The sequence below is a fragment of the Phocoena sinus genome, chromosome 10 (assembly GCF_008692025.1).
Source record: "Phocoena sinus isolate mPhoSin1 chromosome 10, mPhoSin1.pri, whole genome shotgun sequence".
In the NCBI taxonomy this organism is placed as follows: Eukaryota; Metazoa; Chordata; class Mammalia; order Artiodactyla; family Phocoenidae; genus Phocoena; species Phocoena sinus.
The window spans coordinates 85,830,986-85,844,980 of record NC_045772.1 but is presented as its reverse complement, the minus strand read 5'-3'; the positions used below and the strand labels follow the sequence as shown (position 1 = coordinate 85,844,980).

Below are 13,995 nucleotides of genomic sequence, written 5' to 3'. Positions count from 1 at the left end.
TTTTTTTTGTGTGTGTGTGTGTGTGGTACGCGGGCCTCTCACTGCTGCGGCCTCTCCCGCCACGGAGCACAGGCTCCGGACGCGCAGGCCCAGCGGCCCATGGCTCACGGGCCCAGCCGCTCCGCGGCATGTGGGATCTTCCGGACCGGGGCACGAAACCCGCGTCCCCTGCATCGGCAGGCGGACTCTCAACCACTGCGCCACCAGGGAAGCCCTGCTGCAGAATTTTTAAGAGATCAGATTCATGTTGCAAAGATCTTTTTTTCTCTGTTCTAGAGAGCAAATATAATGCACTGAATGTCATTTACTAAGAATCCAATCAATTTCAAGGCAGTCTTTCATTTCTAGCTTTTGTCCTTTGTGAATGAATCAAACTATTTAAGCCCTTATATATACATTAGCTACCTTAGTTCTTACAGCAACTTATGAGGTAGGTACTATAATCATTTTGATTTTATGTATGAGGAAAATGAGGCACAAATATTATTTTGTCAAGCCCTCACAGATGCTAAGTGTTAAAACTGAAATTTTAAAGCAAGAAGAGTCTGACTGAGGAGTCTATTTTCTTAACCACTATACTGCCTGTCCCATGAGATGGCACTGAGCAGAAAATCCTAATAATCACAGAGGCCTTCTGGGGAAATGTTCCTGTAGAAAGCAAACCCATGATCTGAAAGTATGTATGGCTCTGTTTCAGAGAACAGCAAGGCCAGAGTTGTAGAGTGGAAATGATTCAGGGGAAAAGGTAGTAATAAGACGTAGTGGCTTGTGGGCCCTGGAAAAGGTTTTGATTTTCATTTTTAGAAAAATGGAAAGACACAGGAGGGTGTTAAGCAGATGGTGTGATGTAATATGGATCTAAAGAATATTGTAGCTGCTGTATGATGACTAGGATGGAAGTGAAGAATCTAAGTATTTAATATAAAATAATATTTAAATTCAATACATAAGTCAAAATTATATACACACACATATAAAGAATCTTATTTTCTAAAACTAAACTAAATAGTTTCAAACTGCTTAGCCAGTTAAATATATTTTGGTAAAAATAGGTTCTGAAATCATTGTAATGTTCTAAAACACTTGCAGATTTTAGAAATTGATGTGACCTTTTGTTTGGTATGACTGTCACTAGCTAAATGATGTCCTTATCTGAGCCATGACTTGACATAGGGGTCCATCAAAACTCTTCCACCGACTTCCCATGAGATCAATGGCCATCAGATCCTTGGCACCCAGCCTTTGTTGCAGCTGGAAGTTGGCTGGTGGAACTGCCTCTAACTCCATTGCTAGATTTGTCCCTGGCTGCCAAGGATCTCTGTATCACCTGGACTCAGAAATCCTGCATCTCAGCCCCACTATGCCCAGACATTACCTGCCCCCACAGCCTGTGTCACCTTCACAGATGTTGAGCTGCCCCTGCACAGAACAACAGGTAAGCACTGTGCATGTTTCTTTTGCTGGTGTGGCAGTTGCCTTCTGCATCTGTCTGGTTTCCCTGGGATGGGAGAGGGGGATTCCACGTCTATGCCAGAACTGCTAGGAGGTCTGATATCCAACTCTGTAATTTACTGGTGGGCTAAATCTGATTAAGGTAGATTTTTCTTTAGCAAACTGAAAACTGTACAGAATGTTTCAACTATACCATGTCTATAGATGAAGTAAAATAAATAGAGACCCCAAAAATCTGTGTAAAAGGCTACACAAGGGCTTCCCTGGTGGCGCAGTGGTTGAGAGTCCGCCTGCCGATGCAGGGACGCGGGTTCGTGCCCCGGTCTGGGAGGATCCCACATGCCGCGGAGCGGCTGGGCCCGTGGGCCATGGCCGCCGGGCCTGCGCGTCCGGAGCCTGTGCTCCGCAGCGGGAGAGGCCACAGCAGTGGGAGGCCCACGTACCGCAAAAAAAAAAAAAAAAAAAAAAAAAAGGCTACACAAGAGCTCAACTTTCTGATGTTTAGCTATGTGAAACATGAGAATAAGCCTATAGCTTACTAGCTTTGTACTTCTCTCCCTGTGCCCTCATCCCTTCCTTGAAGAGGCAAGAGCTAAGGATGATTAAATCAAGGGTTGATAGAAAATCTCACTTTAGCAATTGAGATAATGCTAAATCTTTATATGCCCAGGCCTGCATTCAGATATTACTGAGAAGGAGATGTAGTTTTAAGACGGGAGGTGGGAGACGCAAAGAAAAAAGGTTACAGGACTACCATGATACATCAAGCTCAAATAGAAAAGCCAAGAGAACATTCTAAAACTTTTGAATGAAATGAAATCAACATGAAATTTTAAAAACGTAGTTCCCTTGGAACAACAGATCTCAAAGAGAGGGACCCTCAGAAGAGAGAGATCTCAGAGGGAATGTCATCACTGTGTGATCGCTCTTTCACATGCCTCTAAAATGTGTTGTTTTCCTTGAGCTTTCACTAGGATAATTTTGTGAAAGAGAAATTGCAAAACTACAGTGAATACAAATAAATTATTTTACTAAAATATTTCACTATAGTGGAGGCTCTCAACAAGAACTGAGAAGGCAAAAGAAGTAGCTGTCCCCTTTGGGAATCCAGTCCTAAATGACACAGGAATGTTCTCAGCTTTTCTCCAAAAACTCCTTGCCTAGTTCTGCCAACAGGTGGCCATGAGAGGGACAAAGAAACCTCTGGAGGTCACTGTGAAGAACCAAGTGAATTAAGAGAATCCACTTAGAAGTAGATGAGAGCTAAGCAGCTTTTTAAGTTTGTTTTTAATAAAAATATTTTTCCAACTCACAGGGAAATGGATAAAACTTTCAGCTTAAATGTTTCTTCTGTGAGTTGTTCTTAGTCAGTTGGTACCTCCTATGGCTTGTCTTTAAGCAGCTGGGAGCCCCAGCCGGACTGCAGACACCTGGCTGAGCATCGGGGAAAATGCAGAACTAAGCAGTTTTTCTGTGGGAAATCCAAAAATAGATTTGCAAGTTTCTATTCATGTTTTCAAGGCTCTGAATGAGAAGTTAACAGAACTTTGCTTCATCAGTCACATTGTGGGGTGATTTATAGCTTTGAAACTTTGAGTCTTATACTACAATAGTTGATTTAATGGAATAGGAATTTTGATTTCTAGTTAGATTCAATTACTCTCATGTGGAAACATGCTAGAATTGAACTCAGTTGTTGTTGTTTTCCAATTTCACAGATGTCCCTGCTTAAAATTTAGTGTAATTTTCCTAATACTAGTTATGCTTATACTATACAATTTGAGAAAAAATAAAATTCCATATTTAAAAAAAAATAAACAACAGAACAAAACCAAGCAGTTTTTGTCTCAGTCTTCTTACCTGGTGCAGTTAAAAAAAAAAGAGAGAGAGAGAGAGAGAGAGAGAGAGAACGGAAAAACACAGTTTTGGGGCCCCCTGCCCATTCTATCACATTTCAGAGTGAACAATAGAAACAGAGACAACTGTGGTGTCACCCGCTAAGTATTTCATAAAGCATCATCCTTGGTCCACTTTCATAATTCAAGGGTCTATTACTATTAATGTAATTCTTGGGTTTCAAATTGAGAGAAATGAGAGCATTTCCCCTACATAACTTAAGCCTATCTCTGCGAATACTGCATGGATGAAAACAAGTGAGTCAAGAACCCTCCTCCTTGTGTGTTACTGTTTATTGACACAGAAAGTGCTGCTGTTGGAATATGCATATCAGTTAGTGCATTAAGATAAAGAAGGACAAATTATTGTGTTCCAGCTCTGTTTCAGTCTGTGCCCTGTAGAACTCTTCAACATCTTATCCAAAGACTTTTCTGGGGGTTGTGTTGTTGTCAGGATTCCGACGTGTTCTGATTTCCTTCTGGAGTCATAAATTGCACCTTGGGCAACCATGAGGGATGAATTGTTCCGGCGGATGGAATTATTCCTCCTCATGGAATTGTTTTCTTCTCATGGAATTGCGCTTCCTCAGAGAATTCTGGTGGGACAGTTCACTCTTCTGGAGGGTTTGGATGAGAATGGAAGGCTTTTCGTCCAGCTCTCGGGCGCTGCATCTCGGAGCCGCTACTTTCACGGTGTTGCCAAAATTTGGAGTAATCCACGGAATACACGCCTTCCTCCTCAGTTACGATGGACACGAAGCGATGGCCCCATTGGATCTCCTCAGCGATGTAGGAGGTTCTCGCTTGGGTGGTAATGCCAGTAGTTTCGACCACTTCCTTCCAGAATCACGATGACCTCCAGGTCTTGGTTGGCAAGGTCAGTGGCGGAGATATCATACAAGGGGCTGCGCTTGTCAATCACGTGGCAGATGATCAAAGGGGCTACCAGAAAAATGTTATTACTCTCAAGGGGGTTATCAACGGGAATGTCTAGTTGGTGAATAGGCACCACCTCCCCTTCGGGTGTCGTGGTTTTCTTGACCACCTGGATGCGCACCGATGCACTAATGATCATGCTTTTCCTTAGGTCGCCCACACGGAACATGAAACACAGTTTGCCATTTCGGACCGCGATCACCGCATGGCGGCTGAAAATCAAGGTTTCCGCCCTTCTGTGAGCCTGGGCTGTTTTCATGAATATGCAGCCCAACATGACTGCATTGATGATCAAACCCACAATGTTCTGGAGAATCAGGACTGTGATGGCCAGAGGGCATTCCTCTGTCATCATTCTCCCGCCAAACCCAATTGTCACTTGAACTTCAATGGAGAAGAGGAAAGCAGAGGTGAAAGACCTGTAAGAAATGAGACCAGAAAACAATGCCATTGGATCAGATTTTGAATCACGAAATAACAGGCTAAGTTGAATTTTGCGTTTTCTTCCTCTAAAGGCTACTTTTTAAAAAAAAATTTATGAACGTATAGTTGCTTTACAATGTTGTGTTAGTTGTTTCAGGTGTGCAGCAAAGTGAGATATATATATATGTGTATACACACACACACATTCATATTCTTTTTCAGGTTCTTTTCATTACAGGTTCTTATAAGATATTGAGTATAGTTCCCTGTGCTATACAGTAGGTCCTTGTTGGTTATCCATTTTATATATAGTAGTGTGTACATGTTAATCCCAAACTCCTTATTTATCCCTCCCTCACCCTTTCCCCTTTGGTAACCATAAGTTGTTTTCTATGTCTGTGACTCTATTCCTTTTTGTAAATAAGTTCATTTCTATCATTTTTAAGATTCCGCATATAAGCGATATCACATGATATTTGTCTTTCTCTGTCTGATTTACTTCACTTAGTGTGATAATCTCTAGGTCCATCCATGTTGCTGCAAATGGCATTATTTCATTCTTTTTATGGCCGAGTAATATTCCATTGTGTGTATATGTCTATATATAGATATAGATATATACACACCACATCTTCTTTAGCCATTCATTTGTCGATGTCCAAAGGCTATTTTTAAAAAATTATTTATTTATTTATTATCTTTGGCTGCGTTGGGTCTTCATTGCTGCGCGTGTGCTTTCTCTAGTTGCGGCGAGCAGGGGCTACTCTTTGTTGCAGTGCGTGGGCTTCTCATCGTGGTGGCTTCTCTTGTTGCAGAGCACGGGCTCTAGAGCGCAGGCTCAGTAGTTGTGGTACACGGGCTCAGTTGCTCCGTGGCATGTGGCATCTTCCCGCACCAGGGGTCAAACCCATGTCCCCTGCATTGGCAGGCAGATTCTTAACCACTGTGCCACCAGGGAAGTCCCATGTCCAAAGGCTGTTAAAGGCTTTTAGAAAGACCATCCACCTTAATGTATCAAATGTCCAGTTCTAAACACAAGCACTTGTTCATTCTCTCCGTCTCTCTCTCTCTCTCCGCATGCATCTACCTCCAGGCTTCTGGGATACACTTCTATTAATGTTTTCAAATCATGTAATGATGGGTCTGTTTATGTGAAAACATTAAAATAATACCTAGACATATTTAGATTTATAGGCTTATTTTACTTTGTGAAATTTTCTTCCAGGTTGATGTCTATTATTTACTGCCTGTCTGTGTTTAAGTGACTTGAGTCATATGGGAAGTACTGAGTAATAAGTGAACTTTTTATTATTTACAACCTTTAAAAGTCGTACTCCCTAACAAACACTGCTTGTGTACCTTATATAGAGAAAGCACAGTGCTAAAGAGTGGTACAAAGCACATCATCCAAAGATACTAGTATTTTTAATTAAAAAAAAAATGTGCCATTTGGAACGAAACATGTTTTCTTACTGATTGTCTCATTTTGTTCTCTAAGTGATCTAGAGAATACTGAAGTTATTAAGGAAGGATTTGAGGTAGAGGTAGATAAGTGACTGTGTCAGATTACATAATTAATAAGAACATGAATTCTCTTAATTCTGGCCTAGTCTCTGAAAGAATCACAGGGAAGGGGCCAACAAGTGTCAGGGTTTTCTTGGGAAGCTCTTTCAAACCGCACTCTCTTGCTTAGCTCAGTGTAAACCCTGATTTGGTAGTTTAGGGTGGACCTGGATAAAACTTTTGAAAAGCTTGCAGATAATTCTGTTTATCTCCCTGGTTGAGAAGCACCACATTTGGTTATTCTTATCACTAATTTATTCATTTAACTACAGCTCCTACACCGCTGTGGCTTCTTAATAGAAACAGTCTTAGTCTTGTGTTTGCCCTACACCCCAATTTCAAACTTTCTAATTTTATAGACGAGAGACCATCTGTCAAAGTATTAGCTGTGTATTAATGCACACACAACGAGAGACCAAATATTAAATATTGAATACTAAGTTAAGTACTGCACTTTGGCGGGACACCGTGGATGGTAGGCAAGCACACGCAGGTGATCTTTTTCTATTCAGGTTCATAATCAGGGATTTTTATTTTTTTAATTGAAAGATAGTTGATTCTTCTAATTAACTTTTAAATGGAGTGTGAAAATTGCCTTTCTTACCCCCTTTGTTGCTAAAAACGATTCATGAAAAGCAATGATTGCTTTTTGCACTAGCTACACATGAGCTAATACTGAATGATCCAAAACATGGCAAAGAATAAGAAAAGACCCCAGTGAAGGGGTACAGATACAACATTGATTTCTAATTATACATGCTTCAGGGAGCAGGGTATGATGAATATGCTCAGGATGTTTCATTTTAACGGCTTACGATATCATTCATGTGCCATATTGTGTATGCTGTTATTTTATGAAAGAACTTACTTCCAAACATTATATTGTGCAAGACCCAGCCTTTTATGAACACCTGTCATGCTAAACAACCTCAAGAGATGAAAGTGTTTAACCGATCATTTGTTCTTCTACAGAGGGAAGTGAGGCTGAATTAGAAGAGGAATATATTGGTTTATTTTCTGACTCATGTTAGAAAGTCATCCACATGAAAGGGAAAGTGAGCCAGCCTGGAAGGAGAATGTTAAATGTTATTTGGATACACTGGAGAATATTCATTACAATCAGTTGTTTTCGGTTCTGATGACAAGGTGAGACACTGAACTTATGAAAGGAAAGGAAATGCAAAGAAGTAAACATATTATTAGTCATCTTTTAAATCCCTTTTGGGAGAGAATAGAGATTTTTCTGTTTCTATTTTTTTGGTGAAAAAGTATTATGTACGGTTGGTTAAGATTAAATTGTATGTTGCATCGAAGTATAAATAGTACCACAATGTTAAAATAAAACCAGTAAGATTTTAACCTTACAGGATGTCCAATAATATTTTTTTAGGTAAGAAGTGCAATTTAAAATGCTAAGATTAAATCAACTATATTTTAATAAAAATTTTTAAAAAAGAAATATGCTTTAGAGAATCATCTAATGAAAAATAAATAAATAAAATGCTAAAACTCTCATACTGATAAAATCAAGTGTGTCTCCTTGTATCTGTGATGCCATTTCTCATAGTGAATTGAATGTTCAAACCAGCAGGAATCCATCAGGGGGATAAACATGCCTCAGAACACCTCTTGTTGAATAATAAAAGCTAGCAGTAAAACAGCTTTTAATAACCAGTGCACTCCGTCAAGTTCTTTTACAAAATCATTGAAAATATCTCACTTTTGATGACATATCTTTAACAAATCGCTTAATGACTTTTTTCCCACAGGAAAAGCCAATATATTTGTCTTGTGAATAAAATCTGTCCTTTATTTTTCCGAGGTCTATCATTTCTGTTTCTTTTATCTCTTTTTATGTGTATCTACTTCATGTTTATTAAAAATGTACCTTGATAGGAAAATGATTCACCAACATCAGTGCCAATAAATTTCTTAAAGAGAAATATTATAGATAATGATATCTGACCTACATATACCCGTTAAACACAGTATTTTGTTCCTTTATATTTGGTGTACTGATGATCACCTACATTCTTCATCTATATTTTCTTTGAGACAAAAGTCTGTGGCAAGTTTAAGACAAGAAAACAATATCTAACTCGACGGTAAAGGCAGTGGATCGATTCAATTTGTTTTCCTCCTCAAAATCTGAGCTGAAATCTGTGGCATGTGATCTCTACGACAAATACCGCAAGCTCCCTTGATAAGCTGGCATTGCAACTATTCAGGGAATGGAAGGATGGACAAGTTTACAGTCTGAGTTTCTGCTTCTTGCAGTGGTACGCTAATTTCATAAGATTTCAGGGTCATCAAAGGTCTTATTCTTTACAGTTTCCTGGAAGAATCGTGCTTGCTCAGTTGCTTTGCTTTATGAATTATGTGAATTTGGAATATTATTGAGAAAAGGTCCTGGAAAAGTTGCTAGCATAACTACTAATGTTTCACTGCAGAGTGCATATTTTTGCAATTGATATTTTACCTTTTTCCATCTGCCAACAAAATACGAGACAAATCACTCCAAGTAAATGTTCTAAGGCCATGTGAAACTATGAGAGGAGAATCACTGAAATCAAATTCACTTTACTTATCTTTGAAATATTTACAATATAAGAGAAAAAAGCAAAATTAGGGCAATCTAGGAACTGTCTTCCTATCCTACTAAAACTTTTAGAGAAAACCACAACACTAAGTCACTTCTACATAATCTCTTCCATTAAAAATTTGGACCAATCTCCATTAAAAAATAATTTTTTTCTAGTTCTGAATCTCAGCGTAACTTCTGATTTTGGAATTCAATGCAAGCAATCAGCTATTTAAGATCATCTTGATAAAGAAGGGCTTATGTTTATTTCATTTCTGGTGGATTAAAAAAAATTTTTTTTATCTAGAACACCTCTCCACCAGTGTTTTCCCATTTTTCTCATTATTTCTGAAAATGTCACTGGTAAGAGAAGTTGTGGAAAAACATTACTAGCATTTGCACAGTATTTTTTGTTGATCAGAGATATTGCCTTGTGGATGCTGGAACTATGGACAGCAGCTTTTTCAGACTGAAAACTCAGTATGTGGTTTTTCTGAGGAAGGCGCTTTGTGGAATCCTTTGAACCACAACCATTTTAAAATAACTGGTATAATATTTCAAGGCCAGCTCAAAGGATTGAAGCACTACATTTTCAAAGACTCGTCATCCATAAAGCTGCATCTGAGAAGATTTTTAATACATTGGATTGGTTTTGTTGTTGTTGTTATGTTTTTACTTTTTTGCTTCTGAAGGTACTGAAACAAACTCTTTAGTTCACTTGCAACAAAATAACAGTGAAGAGAGAAAGGACAGTTTCATCTCTTTTTCTGTACTGTTTTCCACCCCTGCCTCATCCCGCTGCATTCTTACCTGACGTTAGTCACACACACGGTGGACTCCAAGCCACTTTTCTCCATCCCACTTTTCTCCATGTAAGCATAGATGTCCCCGTGGGCAAAGGCCACCAGCCACCACATGATGGCGAAGAGCAGCCAGCTGCAGAGGAACGACATGGTAAAGATGACCAGGGTGTGGCGCCATTTCAGGTCCACCAAGGTAGTGAAGATGTCCTGGAGGAACCGTCCTTGCTCCCGGATGTTCTTGTGCGCCAGGTTGCAGGCCCCGCTCTTGGCGATGAAGCGGGCCTTGGGCAGGCGGTCCCTGATGCGCGGTTTGCGCAGGTTCTCCGCGGCTATGCGCGCCAGCACATACTCCTCGGGGATGATGCTCTTTCTGGCCAACATCGTCCCGTCACCATAGCCAGCCTATGCACCTGTCTCCGACCTGCCTCTCCTTCCCTCGAGACCCGTCCTGCAGGAGGGAAACGAAGATTAAAAACTTTCCCCCCTATTTTCCTCACCTCTTCAGTCCTTGCATGTAGGGGTGTGTCTGTACATTCCAGGTGACGTGCAAAGCTAAAGGTATGATCTTATTAATCTAAACACGAGCCTAGTTAGTGCTTGAGTTCTTGGATCCCGGAAAAATTACTTGGTCTGAATCAGAGCTGTTTTAATATTCCTTATCGTTTTGAACACATAAGAGCACAGCCTTAGTTAAACAAAACCAAGAGCCTTCCTGTAAACAGCAGGCTCAGTGATAATTCTGAAATTACCCGCGTCTGTAGATTAGTGCAAGGATACCAGCACGCGACGTCTATGAGGAAAATTAAGGCTCTATTTACTAAACTATTCACATGATGCAGCAATATTAAAAGTAAAGAGGGGAAATTCTTTTTCTGTTATTTTTAGAAATAGGCAAAGGCCGTGAGCTCCTGCGTAGTATAAATGTTTCTTGTAATTCGACAAAATAATAATAAGCAATGTGCTATGTAACCTGAAAATTACGTAGAGGTATTTTAAATTTGAAAGAAGTGTGAGTTGCATTTTTTTTTTCTTTTAAAAATCCCACTGGAACTCATAATGTAATAGCTTGAAAACTTCTTGACGACGAAGGGATCAAACATACAAGCTGCAGGAAAAACCCCGGACAATAGCCTGCGGGCTGCGGATAGAGTCAATTAAAAGAGTGTGCCCCGAAATTCCATCCGACGCTGTCAACCTCGCCCGTGTTCTGCATTTTCAATCGTTTGCGGGGACGCGTTCAGCCTCCCCCTCCCCTCCGCTTAGAGGAGCGTTGAAACTTACAGACTCTGGCGAGCGGGCGCAGCGGCCGCACCTCCCCGCACACGCCGGCAGACCGCGAGCGGGTCCCTCGCTGTCCCATCTCCGGGCGCGGGAGCGGGGACCGCGACTGCCGGAGGGACAGATCCCGGGGCCGCGCGTCCTAGGGAGAAGAGTTAAAATAATAAAAGGTGTAGTTGAATCTGAACGCGGGGAGGGCTGGAGGCAGGGGGATGGGTGTCGCTCTTCCCCTCCCCCTGCTCGGCTCTATCCCTTGGCCGCTGCCGACGACGGAGGAGAGGCTTGGGGAGAGGAGCTGGGGCGTGATGCTCCACAAATCAGCCTCCCACTTCGGGCTTTGACGCGCGCCAGACCTCTGAGGCCGAAATTGCTGAGATGAGGGAGGGAGGGGGTGGGGGAGAGGCGAGACCCGGGGAGGTAGGGAGCCCGCCGGAGGGAGGGGCGACGGGGGGTGGAGGGCGGGGCCTGTAGAACCAGCCTTTTTCCCAGTAGCTACGACCCCCCGCAGCCAGCGTGACACGCATGTCTTTAAAAGGCTCCCAGCTCCGGGGAGAGAACTTTCTGAGTTCGAGTTCACTGACGTAAAGAGATTTTTTTTTTTTTTAACCTGGGTAGATAACTGTGCTACTTCAGGTTACATAAAACCAGATATAGAGATCAGAAAATAGTCTTCTGACGCATCCAGGCTGCGTGCACACATACTGATTTACATTAAATTTCCGTCTAGTAAGGATGATAAGTGGAAGTAGTGTTCTGAAACCCACTTCGTATTGACATATTTCTTCGCCAGCCGAAGCTGGTTCTCAGGGAATTAAATACACACACAAACACACAACTACGACAAAAAAAAAAAAAAAAAAAAAAAAAAAAAAAGTGGAAGAAGAAAACCGCTCGAAGTCTCTTCCAATACAAAAATTTTACCCCGAAGAGGGACTGCAGTCAACACTTCAGAACTCAAACCGTCATTCTTCAGTAATTGGTGGCTTTCTGAAATGTGGCAGCGTCTCGGTCTTGTCTAGATGGCCTCAATGATAAAACAGAGCCATTACGCACAAGAAAGTTATACAGTAAATATCTTTCTGTAGCTTTTTGAAAAGGAGCCAGCAAAGACAAATGTGCTTTCTCCCACAGGTCAGGCCTCCTGATTTGGCACTTGTGTTAATGGAAACTTTAATTCTTGGAAATTTCATGTATTTTCCAAGACTCAGGACAGAAAGTGTATGGAGCATAAACAATGTGTTCATTTAATTACCAAGAGACCTAAAATTAGTCTTTGATGAAGGCAAATGAAGAATCATTTTTCCCCCTTGCAGATAGAGCTGCTTAACCCCTTCAATTTGAGCCTGGGGATCCTCGTCTGTTAGTGGTAGCTCTCTCCTCTACTGTTGTGAATTTTTACAGTAATTTATGTGGCAGTTTTACTACAAGTGTGTGTGGATCGCATTGTACAGTTAATCCCCTCATCGTTCCATTTTAGAATTGTTTGGTGTACGATTTATTCCCTATTATTTTAGCTGGGGGAATATTCATCGAACACCTATTTGGGGAAGGGATATATATATATATATATAATCACAGTTGCTGTACTTAAGAGGTAGACAGTTGCAGTAAAAGACATGGATTTGATAATAAACTCTAATAGAAGCAAGGATGTGATTAGAATGAGAATGGAAATAGAACTAAACAAGACATATTAAGACTAGAAGACTAAGGAAAGAAATCTACATGGATTATCTGGCATCTGATCTAGTCTTTGAAAGACCAGATGTATTTGGGTTTAGAGAAAAGCAGAGGAAAGACCTTCTTCCTACTGAGATGGAAGATCGTGAGGCAGGATTGACAAGAGTGGGCCATGTTTTAATAACAAACTAATTTAATCAGCACTGATGAAACAAAGTCAGCAAAAGAGCAGGATTGGATGCTTGAGTCCAGTGCTCTCTGAGCAGCCTTTGTCACCACCTCTCTGAACACATAATGGGTTATTCATGTACTTGTCCCATCCCCTTCCTCCTTCCCCACAACCCATGAAACTGAGGGCTCTAGAGGGCAGAACTGTGACTGTATCTTAAGCCTCTAGCACAGCTTCAATTACAGAGGGGCTCAAAGAATACTTTTGAGTCAATGAATCGGAAGGGTAAGGTTGACAACCATGTTGGTGCCTCGGAAAAAAAAAACAAACAAAACGTAGACAGCCTTAAATGCTCAAAAAAGGGAGTCTGGACTGTTTTTAGGAGGTAGTGGTAAGCCATGGAAGGATTTTGATTAGAGAACACCGCAAGTGCCTGCTTTAAGAGGATTGACCAGGAAAAAGAGGCCAAGATGGCTTTGAAGGTGCATTGCTAAGCCGAGTCCCTTCAGGCTCCAAACTTCTGTGATTGGCAGAAGGGGACCCTGGAAACTATTGTGTTAATCAGAGAAGGAATGAGGTCTGGGGCTAATAAGCAATGTTAGTGGACAGTATACAGATGTATGCAAAAGGAATGCTACAAAGTCGGTATTGGGAGAGGGTAAAGCCATCGGCGACTGTGACATTTACTGTGATGACAGAGAAATAGTAGGAAAATTGAATAAGAAGAGGTGAAGTGTTGAGGAGAATTATGAGAAGATTGGCAACAAATAAATCCATGTAGGAATCCTATGAAAATTCTGGTCTTCTGCTATAACACATATTTGGGATTCAGTTTTTTTCTAGTGACATACATCCTTCCACATATGCAGTTTCAAGTCAAGTTTTGAAGTGACAAACTCTATACCCTACTTTTTAATAGTTAATGCTTTAAACTGATTAATTCAGAGTAAGGGCACTAAGGATGCACATAACGAAAGTTAATTTTAAGAAGTTAATAGGTAAATTTTTGGCAGTAATATGCCTAGAAAACAAATAGCAGCCATTTGGAAAAAACATGGAGAATGTGTACTGTGGAAATACTACAGACTTTTCTTTTTCTTTTCTCTTTCCATTCCCTTCCTGACATTTTTAAAAGCCAACTCTTTATGTCTTTTTCCTTTAACTAGTTTTTCTGCACTGAATGGAAGCTGCATGAGGGCACATAGCTTGTTGTTA

At 40.9% G+C, this 13,995-nt stretch overlaps 1 protein-coding gene across 1 annotated transcript; it reads right to left on the bottom strand.

Moving 5' to 3' along the window:
* Window positions 1-3,626: 3,626 nt before the first annotated feature.
* On the bottom strand, window positions 3,627-11,285 carry KCNJ8 (potassium inwardly rectifying channel subfamily J member 8). Its single transcript, XM_032644169.1, is given in 7 exon segments — window positions 3,627-3,851; window positions 3,853-3,909; window positions 3,911-4,051; window positions 4,053-4,181; window positions 4,183-4,702; window positions 9,661-10,101; window positions 10,935-11,285. Coding segments are annotated over 6 exon segments (1,275 nt in total). The 5' UTR covers window positions 10,035-10,101; window positions 10,935-11,285; the 3' UTR covers window positions 3,627-3,797.
* Window positions 11,286-13,995: the final 2,710 nt, after the last annotated feature.